Below are 20,233 nucleotides of genomic sequence, written 5' to 3'. Positions count from 1 at the left end.
TAAAATTTAATATCCCCTAAAACACTAGCAATGATTTTACTTACACTTTGGTTATAGAGATTCTATTTGATGGTTACAAATGTCAAAATTGCAAACTTTATGTAAAAAAATGTTTTTGAAAGCACTATAAACAGGGTAAAATATTAGAATGTAGTGAAGGTTTATAACTTACAGGTCGGACCAATAATGCTTATTAATCATTAGAGAAATTGGATTTTTGACAGATATGACATTTTATTAAGAGTAGTTGTTTTCTTTATACATTTTTTAATTAGAACTATACTCGAGAGGCAGCTTTAAATCTATACGTAGATTCACAACAACTTAATTTTCCGAATATTTATTTATATTGATACCTGAGGTCAGAACGGATTGTAATGTCATGTGTCAACTGTCAATGCTAAAGGAAGATAAAATACGATTTTGAGGTTATGGCTTTATTTTTCCTTTTCCGTAATAAGAATAATTTTTGTTTTGGTCGCTATATATATTTTTTTGCCAAATTTGTTCAGGCTTTTGCATGTATTTTTTATAATAATAGTTTTTTGGTGATATTTTGAAAGGTAGAAACATATTTAGCATCGCCATTTTGAATTTATGTCGATATTTTTTAATAAAAAAGTTGTATTATTGATCCACTGTGTTTAAATTTAAAAATTGCATCGTATATGTAATTTGAAACATGTGATTTTTATTGTACGTTTGTTTCTAGGATAGATTGTATTTGGGACGCCTTGTATATTATTGTAATTCTATTTAATCTATTTGTTCACATTGTAGAAATCTTGACAATTTTCAAAATAAACTATTCAAATTTCGTTGTTTTATTTTCTTAATATTTTCAACTTTATATTCACTAAGTAGGTACGCCTATGAAGTAGAAAACTGATAACCACGTCACGAGCCAGTGTTAGTTATTGTGATATTAAAGGATTAATTTCTAATTTTCCTTGAAACCTTTATAAAACAACATTTCGTTTGAAGTTATTTCAATTTGTGTTACTACAACTTCAAATTGAAATTATTCCTATTAATACATCAGATCAGAGCGGTTTGTAATGTCATGTGTCATAACTGTCAACGCCAAAGAAGGATAAAATACGATTTTGAGGTTATGGCGATATTTCTTGTCCCTCATCAGATTATTTTTTTGTCCCAAAAGAGAATGTTTTTTTCTATTATAGGCTATTTCACGTATTTTTTATGATAATAATAGTTTTTTGATGACATTTTGAAAAACAGCATCTCCATTTTGCATGGTATGCTTACAGTTCAAATTTTGATAAACCATTTTTTCAAATATCTCATCAAATTTTTTTTTTAAATTGAAGTAAATTTGCAACATGCTATTTATGTTGTATGTATTTTTCTAGGTTAGACTACATTTGGGACACCTTGTATATTATATCAAATAAATATCATCTATTTATTTATATTGTAAAACTATTCAAATTTCATCGTAACCTAACCTTGTATAGGGCAAAAAAATACAGTATCTCCTATAAGAGAAAAGTTGAAAGAATGTCCACTTGTAAACGATAAATAACCTTTCAGAATGGTGCAGATGTAGACAAAGAGTATAGTATGAATATAATAATTATAGATGAATGTATTGAAATATATAGAGATGAAAAAATATTATGACAAAACGCGTATCTAGAGTGATTTTATTGATTTTCTCACAATATTTAACGTTTACTAAAATTCATACATGCTAATGTGGCGCCATCCTTATTTAACGCATTTCGACGGACACATTTCCTATACCCATCATAATTTCTTTAAGTATGCCTATGGAATAGAAAATTCAAAAAAGTACACATCAATACCTATAATAAAAATATTTGAATATTTTTTACTATTAAAATAATAATTTTTATCCATAGTATCACAATTATTATTATTATATTATATAAATATGTTTTTCCAAATCTCTAAATGCAATTTTTCATTTATTGTTTACCCAGAGTCGCGTCCAAATTAAAGCTGACGTACTTTGAAACGGAATCGTATATTATTACAGGTGCATGCTAATAACGTTTGTATCGAGTATATTTGAATTATTATTTCTTGCTACTAAAACAATGGGTGCTATTTACATATTCTTACTCATTTGTTAATGTTTAAATATTAATCTAGTCGTTTTTTTTACCTAGTGTTGGTGGCACTGGCAACTATGTCACGAACCAACATGGCGGAGATATGTTAGTTATTGTGATATTAAACGGTGCACAATTGTTTCTAAAAAATAAACTGATATATCAAACGGTTATGTTCATAAGACAATTGGTGAAAAATTTTAAATAGTGTAAAGTGAATATGTTGCTAATTTATATAAGGTAAGTTTTCTTTAATTTTAATGTAATTTGAAAAATTTTACGTCCACCCACTCTACTTACCTGCCTCATGCAAGTTTAACTGAAAATATTATTTGGACCTATCGGTTTTTTACATATATATTTAAAGAAACAGTAAATTACTAGTGTAAAAAGTTGTTTTTATTTGATACAAGATAATTATTTCGCCGTGACAGTTCCTATATCGTTTGTTTGTTGACAGTAGGTAGAATTGAGGTATTTAAGATTACGAATCATTATCTTTATTGCGAAACCGGCTTTGTACTTCTTTTAAACTTGATATAAGGTTTATTGATGACGGTTATAATTGTGTCCATTTTGTGTTTTATTGATAATACATCAAACATATATTTCGAGGGAATTAAATCTATCAGTGATATTTTCGATATATAATCTTCTATTAAGGTTATTATTAACTATAATAATAAGGAATCACAAAAACTATAACTAAAATTGTAATAATAATATGGATAACAAAAACTACTAGGGGTTGGAAAAGACCTACTATTTGTAAATAATTCAATTGTTATTTGTTTGTCTTTTTTATAACGAGTCTTCTTTAACTATTTTGTATTTCTGTTGATTATTTTTGCAGTTCACTGTATTAGTTATTATGCAGTATTTTGGACGAATTTTTTTGCGGATAATACTTGATTTGTTTACTTAAATATCTTCTGTTTATAAATTTTTAGATAATAACTGTTTTTAAATGACAAATAAGAGCAAATTAAACATCAAGATTAATATCATTATATTAATAAACAAAATTGACAGTTTTTGCGCAAGTTTCATAGGAAATTTTCCAAACAAAATAATGATACAAATGTTTCCATTATTTCATTAAAGTGAGTTTTGTGATGAGAATTTTGATGTTATTTATAGAACTAAATAAATCAAGAATATTTCTGAATTAGCACGCCCAGTTGTCTCCCATTAAAAGAAGAGGGCAAACATATGTTAGAATGATATAGAATATTAAGTGTTGAATGTACAGGGTTACATTTGAATTAAAAGTATCCAACTGTTACTACACAATAAATTCTATTCAAAATAATATACTAAAACAACAAATTTTTTATAATTTTTTTTAAATAATTATAAGCTGTACTTTATTACGAATATAGCTGTCTTGATTCGCTTTGTTAAAAATGTATTTTTGGTATAAGAAAATCAACTTTCGCCCCAAAAATTCCTATCATTAATCGAAATTTATAAGTCTAATCCAAATAATTATCTAACAACGTTCAAGGTAACAGGAAAAGAAATAAATCGTTCAAACATGCACACTTTCATTTGCAAATGTTTATAATGTTTAAAGTACAGGAGTTTGTTTTTTTCTGGACAGTTGGGAATAGATGCCTGCCAGTTGTCTAGAGTAAAATAATAAACAATAATCCATAAACGAACTAAAGAAACAAAATGTTTAAATTTTTTTAAAGTTTTTTCTCAAAATATTAGTTTATTTAATAATAGGTATATTCTTAAGTAGTTTTTCATTTGTTAATGGTGAATCATATTTTGTTTTGACGCGTTATGAAAAATCAGTCATCAATAAGTTCTACAGGGTGAACAAAATTTGTATAAAAAAATTGAAATAAATATGTAGTAGGTACATACATGTTACTAACCAAGTTACACAATTGATTCTACATTATGAATGTTAATTTTAAGAAAATTTGTCAATAAGTTTTCAAAAAATATGTAGGTAATTTCACGCGTAAAAGAAAATTAGAATAAAAGAAATCTAACCTCAAATGTTTAATTTTGATTTAACTACATCTGTAAACAACTAAAATAATTAAGGACCTTGTTCTGTTTAATTCCAAATATTCATCTTTCTACTGAGCTCTTGAGATGCTGAGCTCTAGCTCTTGTATCTTTTTGACGGTTTGCCTGGGAATCTCTCTGAATTTGGTATCCGTTTTCTTCACACTTTGTCCTCATTATTTTTGTTGTTGTTGCGGTTTTGGCTTTTGACCTTTTTGACATTTTCTATGATTAAAAGAATCTTTGTACTGAGGTCTTGAGATGCTGAGCTCTATCTCTTGTATCTTTTTGACAGTTTGCCTGAGGATCTCTTTGAATTTGGTATCGGTTTTCTTCACACTTTGTCCTCATTATTCTTTTTGTTGTTGCGGTTTTGGATTTTGACCTTGTTGACTTTTTTTATAATAAAAAGAATCTTCCTTCTACTGAGCTCTTCTTGAGATGCTGAGCTCCAGTTCTTGTATCGTTTGACGGTTTGCCTGGGGTTCTCTTCGCATTTGGTATCGGTTTTCTTAACTTTTTGTCCTCATTATTCTTTTTGTTGTTGCGGTTTTGGATTTTGATCTTGTTGACTTTTTTTATAATAAAAAGAATCTTCCTTCTACTGAGCTCTTCTTGAGATGCTGAGCTCCAGTTCTTGTATCGTTTGACGGTTTGCCTGGGGTTCTCTTCGCATTTGGTATCGGTTTTCTTAACTTTTTGTCCTCATTATTCTTTTTGTTGTTGCGGTTTTGGATTTTGATCTTGTTGACTTTTTTTATAATAAAAAGAATCTTCCTTCTACTGAGCTTTTCATGAGATGCTGAGCTCCAGTTCTTGTATCGTTTGACGGTTTGCCTGGGGTTCTCTTCGCATTTGGTATCGGTTTTCTTAACTTTTTGTCCTCATTATTCTTTTTGTTGTTGCGGTTTTGGATTTTGATCTTGTTGACTTTTTTTATAATAAAAAGAATCTTCCTTCTACTGAGCTTTTCATGAGATGCTGAGCTCCAGTTCTTGTATCGTTTGACGGTTTGCCTGGGGATCTCTTTGAATTTGGTATCGGTTTTCTTCACACTTTGTCCTCATTATTCTTTTTGTTGTTACGGTTTTGGGTTTTGACCTTTTTTTTTATGATCAAGTACATGATAATAGGCGAGTTGCTATTTAAGTTTTGAGATATGGCAACACTTATGTGAATATGACATGACTGTCATTGTCATAATGAAGTTTGACATTTTTAATGGTGAATTAGCTCAAACGTAAGCAGAAATGTATTGATCTCAATTGAGTTTGAGTCAATTGAATTTTTGCCGTTTACTTTTTTTTTGGAAATTCAAAAGAAAAATGATTCAACGTTCTACTGTAATATAATTACTATGCTGCATCTATTTCAATTAGTAAGACCATCTATATCGTCAGAAAAAGTGGAAAAGAATCTTACGAAATGTTAAAATTTGTCTACGAAGCCTATTTACAAGCGGTATCAGCAATTTAAAAGATGAAATGAGTTAACTAAGATCGAAAAATGGTCGAGAAGGACTTCGATCTCGAAAATAAATGAAAATGTTCAAATATTGTTCGAGTGACGCTCCATGTCACTTCAATTTTCCTATATTTAGATCGCTGAACGTCTTTCTGTTTGTCTACATCATCCTAGATCTTCCAGGGAATAAAAAAAATGCTTTTTAATCGATGTTAATTCAAGATTTATGTTTATTTTCAATGAACGAATTAAATTTTCGATCACGCCTCGTATACGTTATTAGTATGAGTTACGCAAATGATGAATAACTAATTTGTAAGGAATTCCTGTAAATTTGGCAACGGCGCGTTCCGACTTAAGACGCCTTAACGACGATAGTTTCGGTCTTCGGCCTATCTCGTAAGCGATGCTACGAGCCGTCATCTCGTCAATGCTCGACGACATGCATCGCCGCCACGACGCTCGGACATCTCAGTAAGTACCAGAAAGTGTTCGGGGGCGCCTTGCGAACGCCATCTTGAAATAAAAAAGACAGACATACACATACACACACGCAACAACAAAAGTAAATATTAAAACACGGAGATCGTCAGCCGGTCGGGTGTTTGTGGTGGTTGTTTTGCGCGGTGGTGATTGGTGGATGATGGTGTCGCGTCTATACAGGGCCGTGCAAAAGAAAGGAGTCGACGTATGATACCTAAAGCTGGAACATGCCCGTGAGCACGGGGCCGTTGGGCGAACCACGCGCCAAACGCTGCAAGCTTTGCGACGGTAAAAAAACAGTGGCTTTCGACTTGTTTTTTTTTTGTCTTGTTGCTCTATCTTTTGGCTGTTATCCGCTATAATTGGTTTTGTTTGTGTATACGTGAAGTTCTTAGTTGTTTTTAGTGTTTGCGGGTTGCAGTGATTTAGGACGGGGGTTTTATGTTTGCTTTTTGGAATGCAGCTTTTTGTTCTAACCGAAATCGTTGGTAAATACATTTATTTTATACGACGACGAGTCCACTAAATTATTCATAGATAATTAATGTTATCGTATACAAAATATGTATTATAATGAAGTTATCGAGATTTTTGAGTCAATCAAATCTAATATCTGATATTTTTTTTTTTATTTAAAATTGATTTTTTTCATAATACGCGAAGTCGAATGTTTCCCGACAGGTGAAATAAACGTTACGACTAATATTCCTGGGGTCGGTATTTTAGACAAATCATAAAATTCTTTCATTATTTCTTACTGCTATACAAATTAAACTAAAAACTTCTAAAAATATACCATTTTTTGTTTAATCACATTCCGAATCTAAAACTCTCGTTATTTGTATTCATTATTACTGGTTGAATATACAGTATAGGTCAAAAGTTTTTGTCCAACTTGTAGATCGCGTGACACGGAACTGATAAAAATAATACGATCGATTTTGATTAATCAATGAAACCTTTTTCGCTTTTATTATTTCGGTGCACAGTTTTGGTATTTTTCGTAATAATTTCGGCAAATAATCGTCGTCTATTTGGTTCTATGTCCAATTTGTCCCATAAAAACTCAATCGGGTATCGGTGACGGTCAAATCATTATTTTCAGTACATTCTCCCTTTCTGATTCTTTAAAATACACTTTACACGCCGTCGAGAAATGCTTGGGATCGTTGTCATGCCAAAGATAACTTTTATACCGATCAGGCACTTGCAAGACGTACTACACTTTCCTTCAATATGTTTTAAAGCCTTCAGAATCCCCAAACCCTTCACCGAGCCTCCGCCGTGTTTTACAGTCGGGATTACACATTTTTTTACCAGGTATTCAGTCGCCTTTCCTCCAAAACATCCCCAAATACTTCGCCGAGCCTCCGCCGTGTTTTACAGTCGGGATTACACATTTTTCTACCAGAACTTCAGTCGCCTTTATTCCAAAACATCCCCAAATACTTCACCGAGCCTCCGCCGTGTTTTACAGTTGGAATTACACATTTTTTTACCAGAACTTCAGTCGCCTTTCCTCCAAAACATCCCCAAATACTTCGCCGAGCCTCCGCCGTGTTTTACAGTCGGGATTACACATTTTTCTACCAGAACTTCAGTCGCCTTTCCTCCAAAACATCCCCAAATACTTCGCCGAGCCTCCGCCGTGTTTTACAGTCGGGATTACACATTTTTTTACCAGGTATCAGACGCCTTTCCTCCAAAACATCCCCAAACCCTTCGCCGAGCCTCCGCCGTGTTTTACAGTCGGAATTACACATTTTTTTACCAGAACTTCAGTCGCCATTCTTCCAAAACATCCCCAAATACTTTGCCGAGCCTCCGCCGTGTTTTACAGTTGGGATTACACATTTTTTTACCAGAACTTCAGTCGCCATTCTTCCAAAACATCCCCAAATACTTCGCCGAGCCTCCGCCGTGTTTTACAGTCGGAATTACACATTTTTTTACCAGAACTTCAGTCGCCATTCTTCCAAAACATCCCCAAATACTTCGCCGAGCCTCCGCCGTGTTTTACAGTTGGGATTACACATTTTTTTACCAGAACTTCAGTCGCCATTGTTCCAAAACATCCCCAAATACTTCGCCGAGCCTCCCCCGTGTTTTACAGTCGAGATTACACATTTTTTTTACCAGGTTCTTCAGTCGCCTTTCCTCCAAAACATCCCCAAATACTTCGCCGAGCCTCCGCCGTGTTTTACAGTCGGGATTACACATTTTTTTACCAGGTATTCAGTCGCCTTTCCTCCAAAACATCCCCAAATACTTCGCCGAGACTCCGCCGTGTTTTACAATCGGGATTACACATTTTTTTACCAGGTATTCAGTCGCCTTTCCTCCAAAACATCCCCAAATACTTCGCCGAGCCTCCGCCGTGTTTTACAGTCGGGATTACACATTTTTTTACCAGAACTTCAGTCGCCTTTCCTCCAAAACATCCCCAAATACTTCGCCGAGCCTCCGCCGTGTTTTACAGTCGGGATTACACATTTTTCTACCAGGTCTTCAGTCGCCATTCTTCCAAAACATCCCCAAATACTTCACCGAGCTTCCGCCGTGTTTTACAGTCGGGATTACACATTTTTTTACCAGAACTTCAGTCGCCTTTCCTCCAAAACATCCCCAAATACTTCGCCGAGCCTCCGCCGTGTTTTACAGTCGGGATTACACATTTTTTTACCAGGTATTCAGACGCCTTTCCTCCAAAACATCCCCAAATATTTCGCCGAGCCTCCGCCGTGTTTTACAGTCGGAATTACACATTTTTTTACCAGAACTTCAGTCGCCTTTCCTCCAAAACATCCCCAAATACTTCGCCGAGCCTCCGCCGTGTTTTACAGTCGGGATTACACATTTTTCTACCAGAACTTCAGTCGCCTTTATTCCAAAACATCCCCAAATACTTCACCGAGCCTCCGCCGTGTTTTACAGTTGGAATTACACATTTTTTTACCAGAACTTCAGTCGCCTTTCCTCCAAAACATCCCCAAATACTTCGCCGAGCCTCCGCCGTGTTTTACAGTCGGGATTACACATTTTTCTACCAGGTCTTCAGTCGCCATTCTTCCAAAACACCCCCAAATACTTCACCGAGCTTCCGCCGTGTTTTACAGTCGGGATTACACATTTTTTTACCAGGTATTCAGTCGCCTTTCCTCCAAAACATCCCCAAATATTTCGCCGAGCCTCCGCCGTGTTTTACAGTCGGAATTACACATTTTTTTACCAGAACTTCAGTCGCCTTTCCTCCAAAACATCCCCAAATACTTCGCCGAGCCTCCGCCGTGTTTTACAGTTGGAATTACACATTTTTGTACCAGAACTTCAGTCGCCTTTCCTCCAAAACATCCCCAAATACTTCGCCGAGCCTCCGCCGTGTTTTACAGTCGGGATTACACATTTTTCTACCAGGTCTTCAGTCGCCATTCTTCCAAAACATCCCCAAATACTTCGCCGAGCCTCCGCCGTGTTTTACAGTTGGAATTACACATTTTTGTACCAGAACTTCAGTCGCCTTTCCTCCAAAACATCCCCAAATACTTCGCCGAGCCTCCGCCGTGTTTTACAGTCGGGATTACACATTTTTCTACCAGGTCTTCAGTCGCCATTCTTCCAAAACATCCCCAAATACTTCGCCGAGCCTCCGCCGTGTTTTACAGTTGGAATTACACATTTTTGTACCAGAACTTCAGTCGCCTTTCCTCCAAAACATCCCCAAATACTTCGCCGAGCCTCCGCCGTGTTTTACAGTCGGGATTACACATTTTTCTACCAGGTCTTCAGTCGCCATTCTTCCAAAACATCCCCAAATACTTCACCGAGCTTCCGCCATGTTAGAAATCGGGGTTACACATGGATCCAACGTCCGTTCTTTCTTTGACACGCCTGTCTTTAACCCAAAAACTTCCAAGTTTTATGATTTCCACCCCACTGTAACTTCTTAGTATTATTTTGACGTTTGCCCACCCTCGAAAAAGCTTCTTTCAATCTCGTTTTCACTGAAGAAGTATTCAAAGGCTGAGCTGAGTTGCTATATCTGGGCCAGTGACCGTCGATCACGCTTCGAGCAATACAATACGTTTATCTTCAGTTGTTGTGGTTTTTTGAGGCCGCCCTGATCGTTTCCTGTCGCCGAAGATCATGGTGGATGCATATTTTTCCGCGGTGTGTACGTCGAGGACATTTTTTAATTCGGCGGCGATACTTTAGGCTAGTTTATGAAGACTTGCACGAGTTTCAACCGTTAGTTCCTTGGTTTTCTGATTTTGTATACTAACCTCACAAAATATAAATCACAGTACGTCTCGTAGGTCTCAATAGGACTAAACTACAACCCTTCCAAATGAAATTTGCCTTCCTCCCCACAAAAGGCGTTTACATCCTCGTTTAATGTAATTTTTTCGCTTGCAACTGAAACTTTGATGTTAGGAAACGAAAACCGGTAGCTGGGGTCTGATCTGATGAATTCTAAGTGCATTTCACCATGACGATCACCGAAGTGCCAGAAGGTGTTTTGTCCTTAGGGAAAACCACTTCATTCTTCTTCAAATGAGATCCCATGAATATCCCAAAAAACAGTCGTCATCATTTTTACCTTTTTCAAAACATGTTCGCTCCTTATAACGTGAAAAAAAAAAGGATCTAAAGCACATATTGAATGTGGTATAGGCTTTGAAGGTATTAGCATTATAAAAATAATTGTGTGGACCAGTGTAATCCGTTTTTTGGTTATAACCGTCGAAATAACAAACTATCGAAGGGAATGAACTCAAAACTTGACAGTTGACGTTTCAAACTTGACAGTTGACGTTTCAAACTTGACAGTTGACGTTTCAAACACACGAAAAAACATGAAGAAGTGAATTTTGTTGATATACCGGTAGGCATTTCAAAAAAGTGATTAATTTTTTTAAATATTACGCAATGACCTTTACACAACGCATCGTTGATCGATGAGGTTAACGTTCTTTTTGGGATTAATTAAGTTTTTTTTTTCTTATTAACGTGTTAAACAGGCGTACAAAAATTTTTCACTTCTGATTCAATATTTATATACTTGTTCGACCAACCGACCTAAACTAATTCATTTATTAAATCAAAAAGATAAATATCTACATCGAAATAACATTTTTTTTTGTAGAGATAAAAATAAACTGATGAAAATATTAAATTTTATGCGATTTAATGATTGTTATCATTCAAATTTCGAGAATTTGCAGCGTTCTGGTTCTTACCAAAGGAATAGGAGCGTGAGAGCCGCTGCACGGAGACCTAACACCATCTCAAATCAATATCGGTTGACTCCACTGACAACGGTACCCATTTTAGCAAAATCACTTCAAAAATTAGACCGTAGAACTGTCAAATCTGAATTCTAGCATTTGCTTGCCAAAAAAAAACGTTTTTGAACAGTCCGAACATTGAATTTATGGGTAATCCGCCGGCGTTTTCGCACCCAATGATTACTTCTTATTCCCGTAGATCAAAAATAAATTGCGAGGTCAACGCTGTTGGAGGTACCTCAACTGGAACGGACAATTGGTTGTCTAACGCAATTAGTATTCGGTTTTGTCGAGTAGATACACGGTCCGGGCGAATACCTGTTGGCATTTGGGTAGTTATCGGTGCATTAAATCAAATGGGAGCGATTAGACTAGAGATGCCAGCATCGGATTCTAAAACAACCACCTGGAGGCTCGATTTTGTGCAGCCGGTCGCTTTTTGCATCCCGGGATGCGCAAAATCGGTTGTGGGGCATTGGTTCAAATGCGGCGCATTATACTAGGCTGCTAGCATCCGAGCAGGCGTTCTATATGACATATGCGCGCGCCCAGTTTCGCCCATGGATTCTTTACTTGCCTGGACCAGGTTTTTCTCGGCCAGGGGGCGAACGCACGACCCGGACGATCATCCGGCGTCTATATAACACTTAAGTTTCTTTAGAATCCTTCAAGCCGCTTGGCATGATGCAATACAATGCAAGACGCATTTTTTTTTTTTTTGATAAAAATCTTGCGCAGTTGAAGTTCCGATCATTGTTTCATGCAAGATTCCAAACCTGCAACATTATCGGTTTGTTATTGTGTACAAGTCTAGTTACTTTTGATTTAGCAACCAACCTGTTCAATAGGCTCCAAAAGCAAGACGGCTGCTGATAATAATTATTGACAGTAATCCATCTACGACTTACTCGGTATTGTTATTCTCATTTTTCAAAATATTGAACAAACATAGAGGTTAGGAATGCGCGAAAGAGGGAAACTCCAAGTTGATTCCGCAAACTTCCGACCACTGGCCTTGCGATTTATTTATGGTCATCGCAAATACCAGACGTACCGGATATTGTAAACGTTTAAAATCCGTTGGAACCATCGGTAAACGCTGCATGAAGACATCCTTTCCTTTGTATTTTCCTTTTGTGATTGTTGCTCCTTAATGACGTCATTCATCACCTTTTTCACAGCCACAGCCTTGTCCCATTGCGAGGTTGATTAATATAACGCAGCGTGATGACAACTGATCCTACTTTTAACTGCAAATTGTGAATTGGTGTTCCAGACAATTCCAGTAAATTTAAAAATCGTTGACTACGTCATCTTGGTTCATAAAGATTTCGACTGATTTGAGAAGGAAACGAGCTGTTCCGGAAGAACATTCTGAACGGTGGCTTCGAGATCCTCGACATCTTTATTTTTTGCACCAATTATGGTTATTGAAGTGTTGCGCTATATCCAGGAAAACACGCTGAATTAGCTCCTCTTTCGAGGTGTCCACTACGGCACATTTACAGTTTCATCACGTTGCAAAAATTACGAAATTACACGAAGTTAGAAGGATGCACTCTTTGGCTGAGGCATCGATCGACATAGAGGATGGATCGACATATTAGTTGGTTGTCAAATATTAGAGTTGCGTTCAGATATTTATCTTTATATTGCCAAGAAGTTCGTCAAATGACACTAACTCCCACAACTCTAAAAATAATGAATAGAATGCTCCATATAGTTGTCTTCCTTCTAAAATAAGGTAAACCCAAATACTTCAGGATCTAGTACAGCGTTTACCCAAGTCGTGTGCTCATTACCGCACATTTCTTCCGGATCCGGGTAAAATCCGGACCGCACCGTGTGTGCCCGGCCTTATATGTCGTCGTCGTTGGTTTTTATCGCGTTATCTTCCCGATAGTTTAACCATTTCGTCTGGTTTTTATGGACAATGTCGATATTAATTTTCTACTTGGTACTCGGGAATTAGAAATTCTAGTATGTTATAAATTAATATTTCTTAGTCGTACCTCGTATATCGTCTTGCTATTTATTTTAATGACAATAAACCAGTGGATTATTTGAGTATTTCGAATAAAGATTGATTGGTAGATTTTCCGCAACGAAATTTATATTAAAATCTAGATTGAGCTTCGATATAACTGTTTATTACTGTTGTCCCAGAAGGGGGATTGTTCGCATTCACGGCCTTCAATTCCTCGCATTTGACACCTCGTTTCAGATCATACGACACTTGCCAAAAATTGTTGAATTATTTCGGAACTCGTGAGTGAGTTTTGTCTAGTTATTCCACCTATTGAGCTAGTTGCCAAAATCGTTTATTTCTTCTATTTTTTAGTTTTTATGGAAATATATTTATTGGTTTTGGAATTAGTTAATAAGTCAGAATCATTCGAAAATTTATCGTAAGCAAAATATTTCTGGTTTCGTTTTTTATTCTTTATTTTATTCCTTCTTTTTCTTTATTAAATTCTTGGCTACGTAACTTTCCGCATTTGCTCTAGGAAAACACAAACGTAATCTCCTTTTAGCTCCAAACACTTCTCCCAAACACGCTCCAAACAAGGATGAACCATCAATTAGATGTTTTGTCTGAACTAATGTTCGAGAGCTCGTATTCTCGAGGCGGAAAGTGACCTAACCTAACGAAATTAACCCTGTAGCCAAGTGAATTTGGAAAACCAGCGAAACACGGCGGGTCTAGATGGCGCTCCATCACCAAAAGTCGAAACCAGTTGGTTTAATCCACGTCCGAAGTCATAGAAAATCACCGCACGTAAATGTTTGTGACTCGATTCCATTTTTTGGCCAAGACGAATGTTTCAAGTATTATTAGCGAGGAAAGTAGTTATTTCCTCTTTCTAATCATATAAATCATGTATGCGATTTGCTTTGCGCTATTTGGTGTTAGAGACTCCGTATGAAAGTTGAAATGCAATCATAGATCAGTTGTAGCCGATAGAACAAAGATGCGTCCACCATATTTCCCGATTAGGCACCGAGTGATTCCTCGAGTATTAATTTGATCGTTATTCAATAATTAGTACACTCTACACAAAGTCTTTTTGTTATTCAATAAATCGAATCAGTACAATGAGAAATAGAAAATGTACTTTATCGATAATGACTAACAACCCTGTATATTTCGATAAAGGTTTCGAAATTCGTGATCCGAAGCATTTATTTAAATGTTCTCATATGGAAAACGCGTATGGTTATTGACCCTAAGAGAAAATCTAAAATTATAGTCTGTAGATGTAGGTCTGGACCGCCTCTCACGATTTTTCAAGAATTTCAAAGTTTTTTTTCTTCTATCTCTATCTCTATCGATCATAAGATTCGAAAAACCACGTTTTATAATGTGAAATAGAAAAATATATTTTTTTATTAACAGGAACCTCTAATGCCTTATACTTCAACAAAAAACTTGGTGCTGATAAGTGTTGATTTAAGTTTGACACTTTTTCCCTTGCAGGCTTATACAATACCAGTCAAAAGTTTTCGCCCACCCTATAGCTTGTGTGGTACAGGTCAAATAAAAACAATATGATTGATTTTGAGATTTATTTTTGAAAGAACATACAAGGGTAAAATTAAGATGGGTCTTTCCTATAACAAAATTGTCTCAGTCCAACCCTTTCGGAGATATATTATACAGGGTGTCCCACGACGAGTTAAAACTATCTGTATATGGCAAAATAATTATAGTAAAATCATGAAAATTTCTACATTTGGGTTTTCGGATACGATCTTTTTAACTGAAATATTTTCAAAGATGGCTGACTTCCGGTTCTACCGGAAGTCGACTGTAACTTTGTTATTTTTAATGAAACACCCTGTGTATTAATACATTTTTGAAATATACGTAAAATTTTAGTATACTTTTGTCTAAAAACTTTTTTCGAGAAATGCATACTTTTTGAGTTATTAATTTTTTTGTAAAAAATTTTACCATTATAAATTAGTTTTTTACAGGGATACCCTTAAAGATATGAAAATGGTTTCTGTTCGGTTGCTTTTAGCAAGGTCGGTCGTATTTGAATATATGTTGAAAAATTTTTCATTTTATACAGGATGTATATAAAAAGTGTTCAAAGTTTAACTTCATAAATATCAAATAACTTAATTTTTTTAAACAGAACTACCCGGTTTTTTCTATTTTAATGCATTCAGAAGTAAAAAAAGACAAATTTACAGAAAACATTTAATATCCGGATAACAGTAACGTTTAGGTATAAGAAAGTTCTATTTAAAAAAATAAAGTTATTTGATATTTATGAAGTTGAACTTTGAACACTTTTTATACACACCCTGTATAAAATGAGAAATTTTTCAACATAGATTCAAATACGTCTGACCTTACTTAAAGCAACGAACAGAAACCATTTTCCATATCTTTAAGGGTATCCCCGTAAAAAAATAATTTATGAGGGTCTGCAACGGTCAAATTTTTTACAAAAAAATTAATAACTCAAAAAGTATGCATTTTTCGAAAAAAGTTTTTAGACAAAAGTATACCTAAATTTTATGTAGATTTCAAAAAGTATCAATATACAGGGTGTTCTATTTAAAAAATAGTGTTATTTAATATTTATGAAGTTAATCTTTGAACACTTTTTATACACACCCTGTATAAAATGAAATATTTGTCAACATATATTCAAATACGTCTAACTTTACTTAAAGTAACGAACAGAAACCATTTTCCATATCTTTAAGGGTATCCCCGTAAAAAAATAATTTATGAGGGTCTGCAACGGTCAAATTTTTTACAAAAAAATTAATAACTCAAAAAGTATGCATTTTTCTAAAAAAGTTTTTAGACAAAAGTATACCTAAATTTTATGTAGATTTCAAAAAGTATCAATATACAGGGTGTTCTATTTAAAAAATAGTGTTATTTAATATTTATGAAGTTAAACTTTGAACACTTTTTATACACACCCTGTATAAAATGAAATATTTGTCAACATATATTCAAATACGTCTAACTTTACTTAAAGTAACGAACAGAAACCATTTTCCATATCTTTAAGGGTATCCCCGTAAAAAAATAATTTATGAGGGTCTGCAACGGTCAAATTTTTTACAAAAAAATTAATAACTCAAAAAGTATGCATTTTTCTAAAAAAGTTTTTAGACAAAAGTATACCTAAATTTTATGTAGATTTCAAAAAGTATCAATATACAGGGTGTTCTATTTAAAAAATAGTGTTATTTAATATTTATGAAGTTAAACTTTGAACACTTTTTATACACACCCTGTATAAAATGAAATATTTGTCAACATATATTCAAATACGTCTAACTTTACTTAAAGTAACGAACAGAAACCATTTTCCATATCTTTAAGGGTATCCCCGTAAAAAAATAATTTATGAGGGTCTGCAACGGTCAAATTTTTTACAAAAAAATTAATAACTCAAAAAGTATGCATTTTTCTAAAAAAGTTTTTAGACAAAAGTATACCTAAATTTTATGTAGATTTCAAAAAGTATCAATATACAGGGTGTTCTATTTAAAAAATAGTGTTATTTAATATTTATGAAGTTAAACTTTGAACACTTTTTATACACACCCTGTATAAAATGAAATATTTGTCAACATATATTCAAATACGTCTAACTTTACTTAAAGTAACGAACAGAAACCATTTTCCATATCTTTAAGGGTATCCCCGTAAAAAAATAATTTATGAGGGTCTGCAACGGTCAAATTTTTTACAAAAAAATTAATAACTCAAAAAGTATGCATTTTTCTAAAAAAGTTTTTAGACAAAAGTATACCTAAATTTTATGTAGATTTCAAAAAGTATCAATATACAGGGTGTTCTATTTAAAAAATAGTGTTATTTAATATTTATGAAGTTAAACTTTGAACACTTTTTATACACACCCTGTATAAAATGAAATATTTGTCAACATATATTCAAATACGTCTAACTTTACTTAAAGTAACGAACAGAAACCATTTTCCATATCTTTAAGGGTATCCCCGTAAAAAAATAATTTATGAGGGTCTGCAACGGTCAAATTTTTTACAAAAAAATTAATAACTCAAAAAGTATGCATTTTTCGAAAAAAGTTTTTAGACAAAAGTATACCTAAATTTGACGTAGATTTCAAAAAGTATCAATATACAGGGTGTTCTATTTAAAAAATAGTGTTATTTAATATTTATGAAGTTAATCTTTGAACACTTTTTATACACACCCTGTATAAAATGAAATATTTGTCAACATATATTCAAATACGTCTAACCTTACTTAAAGTAACGAACAGAAACCATTTTCCATATCTTTAATGGTATTCTAGTAAAAAAATAATTTATGAGGGTCTGCAACGGTCAAATTTTTTACAAAAAAATTAATAACTAAAAAAGTATGCAGTTTTCGAAAAAAGTTTTTAGACAAAAGTATACCTAAATTTGACGTAGATTTCAAAAAGTATCAATATACAGGGTGTTCTATTTAAAAAATAGTGTTATTTAATATTTATGAAGTTAATCTTTGAACACTTTTTATACACACCCTGTATAAAATGAAATATTTGTCAACATATATTCAAATACGTCTAACCTTACTTAAAGTAACGAACAGAAACCATTTTCCATATCTTTAATGGTATCCTAGTAAAAAAATAATTTATGAGGGTCTGCAACGGTCAAATTTTTTACAAAAAAATTAATAACTAAAAAAGTATGCATTTTTCGAAAAAAGTTTTTAGACAAAAGTATACTTAAATTTTATGTAGATTTCAAAAAGTATCAATATACAGGGTGTTCTATTTAAAAAATAGTGTTATTTAATATTTATGAAGTTAATCTTTGAACACTTTTTATACACACCCTGTATAAAATGAAATATTTGTCAACATATATTCAAATACGTCTAACTTTACTTAAAGTAACGAACAGAAACCATTTTCCATATCTTTAAGGGTATCCCCGTAAAAAAATAATTTATGAGGGTCTGCAACGGTCAAATTTTTTACAAAAAAATTAATAACTCAAAAAGTATGCATTTTTCTAAAAAAGTTTTTAGACAAAAGTATACCTAAATTTTATGTAGATTTCAAAAAGTATCAATATACAGGGTGTTCTATTTAAAAAATAGTGTTATTTAATATTTATGAAGTTAATCTTTGAACACTTTTTATACACACCCTGTATAAAATGAAATATTTGTCAACATATATTCAAATACGTCTAACTTTACTTAAAGTAACGAACAGAAACCATTTTCCATATCTTTAAGGGTATCCCCGTAAAAAAATAATTTATGAGGGTCTGCAACGGTCAAATTTTTTACAAAAAAATTAATAACTCAAAAAGTATGCATTTTTCTAAAAAAGTTTTTAGACAAAAGTATACCTAAATTTTATGTAGATTTCAAAAAGTATCAATATACAGGGTGTTCTATTTAAAAAATAGTGTTATTTAATATTTATGAAGTTAATCTTTGAACACTTTTTATACACACCCTGTATAAAATGAAATATTTGTCAACATATATTCAAATACGTCTAACTTTACTTAAAGTAACGAACAGAAACCATTTTCCATATCTTTAAGGGTATCCCCGTAAAAAAATAATTTATGAGGGTCTGCAACGGTCAAATTTTTTACAAAAAAATTAATAACTCAAAAAGTATGCATTTTTCGAAAAAAGTTTTTAGACAAAAGTATACCTAAATTTTATGTAGATTTCAAAAAGTATCAATATACAGGGTGTTCTATTTAAAAAATAAAGTTATTTAATATTTATGAAGTTAAACTTTGAACACTTTTTATACACACCCTGTATAAAATGAAATATTTGTCAACATAGATTCAAATACGTCTGACCTTACTTAAAGTAACGAACAGAAACCATTTTCCATATCTTTAAGGGTATCCCCGTAAAAAAATAATTTATGAGGGTCTGCAATGGTCTAATTTTTTACAAAAAAATTAATAACTCAAAAAGTATGCATTTTTCGAAAAAAGTTTTTAAACAAAAGTATACCTAAATTTTATGTAGATTTCAAAAAGTATCAATATACAGGGTGTTCTATTTAAAAAATAGTGTTATTTAATATTTATGAAGTTAATCTTTGAACACTTTTTATACACACCCTGTATAAAATGAAATATTTGTCAACATATATTCAAATACGTCTAACTTTACTTAAAGTAACGAACAGAAACCATTTTCCATATCTTTAAGGGTATCCCCGTAAAAAAATAATTTATGAGGGTCTGCAACGGTCAAATTTTTTACAAAAAAATTAATAACTCAAAAAGTATGCATTTTTCGAAAAAAGTTTTTAGACAAAAGTATACCTAAATTTGACGTAGATTCCAAAGAGTATATTATACAGGGTGTTCTATTTAAAAAAACAAAGTTTCAGTCGACTTCTGGTAGTAGGACACTGCTTTCCGATTTCTCTGTCGCAATTTTTCACTCAATCGGGTTGAGGTCGGGTCAAATCATTACATTTCCTTCATATACTTTTTACACAGCGCCCAGAAATGCTTGAGTCATGCTGGAAAATAATTTTTTCACCAGATCTTCAATCGCCTTTCCTCCAAAACATACCCGAACCCTTCACCCAGCCTCCGCCGTGTATTACACATGGATCCAACATTCACGAAGGTCCTGGTGGATGCATTTTTTTCCCGTTATAAGTTTACATACGAGGTGAATCGAATTTTTTTCCACATATGTTTATCTAGTAATTAATAAACAAAGGGATCTGGATACATTTACAACTTTACCGAATCAACAAAGATATAAAATCGTATATTATGTATTTACATTGGTGAATGTTTTTTTTTTACGTAACTGTCGATTTTAAGGAATGTCGAATTCAACAGAAACGACCGTTAATCGAC

The 20,233-nt window shown here is 33.2% G+C and overlaps 1 protein-coding gene across 2 annotated transcripts in view; it reads left to right on the top strand.

Annotated features, from left to right (window-relative positions):
* The first annotated feature begins 2,181 nt into the window (after nucleotides 1–2,181).
* LOC130448234 (myocardin-related transcription factor B-like) overlaps nucleotides 2,182–20,233 on the top strand; it is a 74,247-nt gene continuing 56,195 nt past the window's right edge. Inside the window, exon 1 of one of the 2 annotated variants that reach the window (XM_056785514.1) lies at nucleotides 2,182–2,339. Coding sequence is in view for 1 of the 2 variants with exons in the window: in XM_056785513.1 (XP_056641491.1) it covers nucleotides 6,299–6,359 (61 nt within the window). In the remaining variant the exon portion in view is untranslated. Of the gene's footprint in view, nucleotides 2,340–5,975; nucleotides 6,360–20,233 lie in introns of those variants that run through there. The other variant, XM_056785513.1, reaches the window with a different exon arrangement.

This window comes from Diorhabda sublineata, chromosome 8 (assembly GCF_026230105.1).
Source record: "Diorhabda sublineata isolate icDioSubl1.1 chromosome 8, icDioSubl1.1, whole genome shotgun sequence".
In the NCBI taxonomy this organism is placed as follows: Eukaryota; Metazoa; Arthropoda; class Insecta; order Coleoptera; family Chrysomelidae; genus Diorhabda; species Diorhabda sublineata.
The sequence above is the reverse complement of the archived record's forward strand: the minus strand, read 5'-3'. Positions and strand labels throughout refer to the sequence as shown.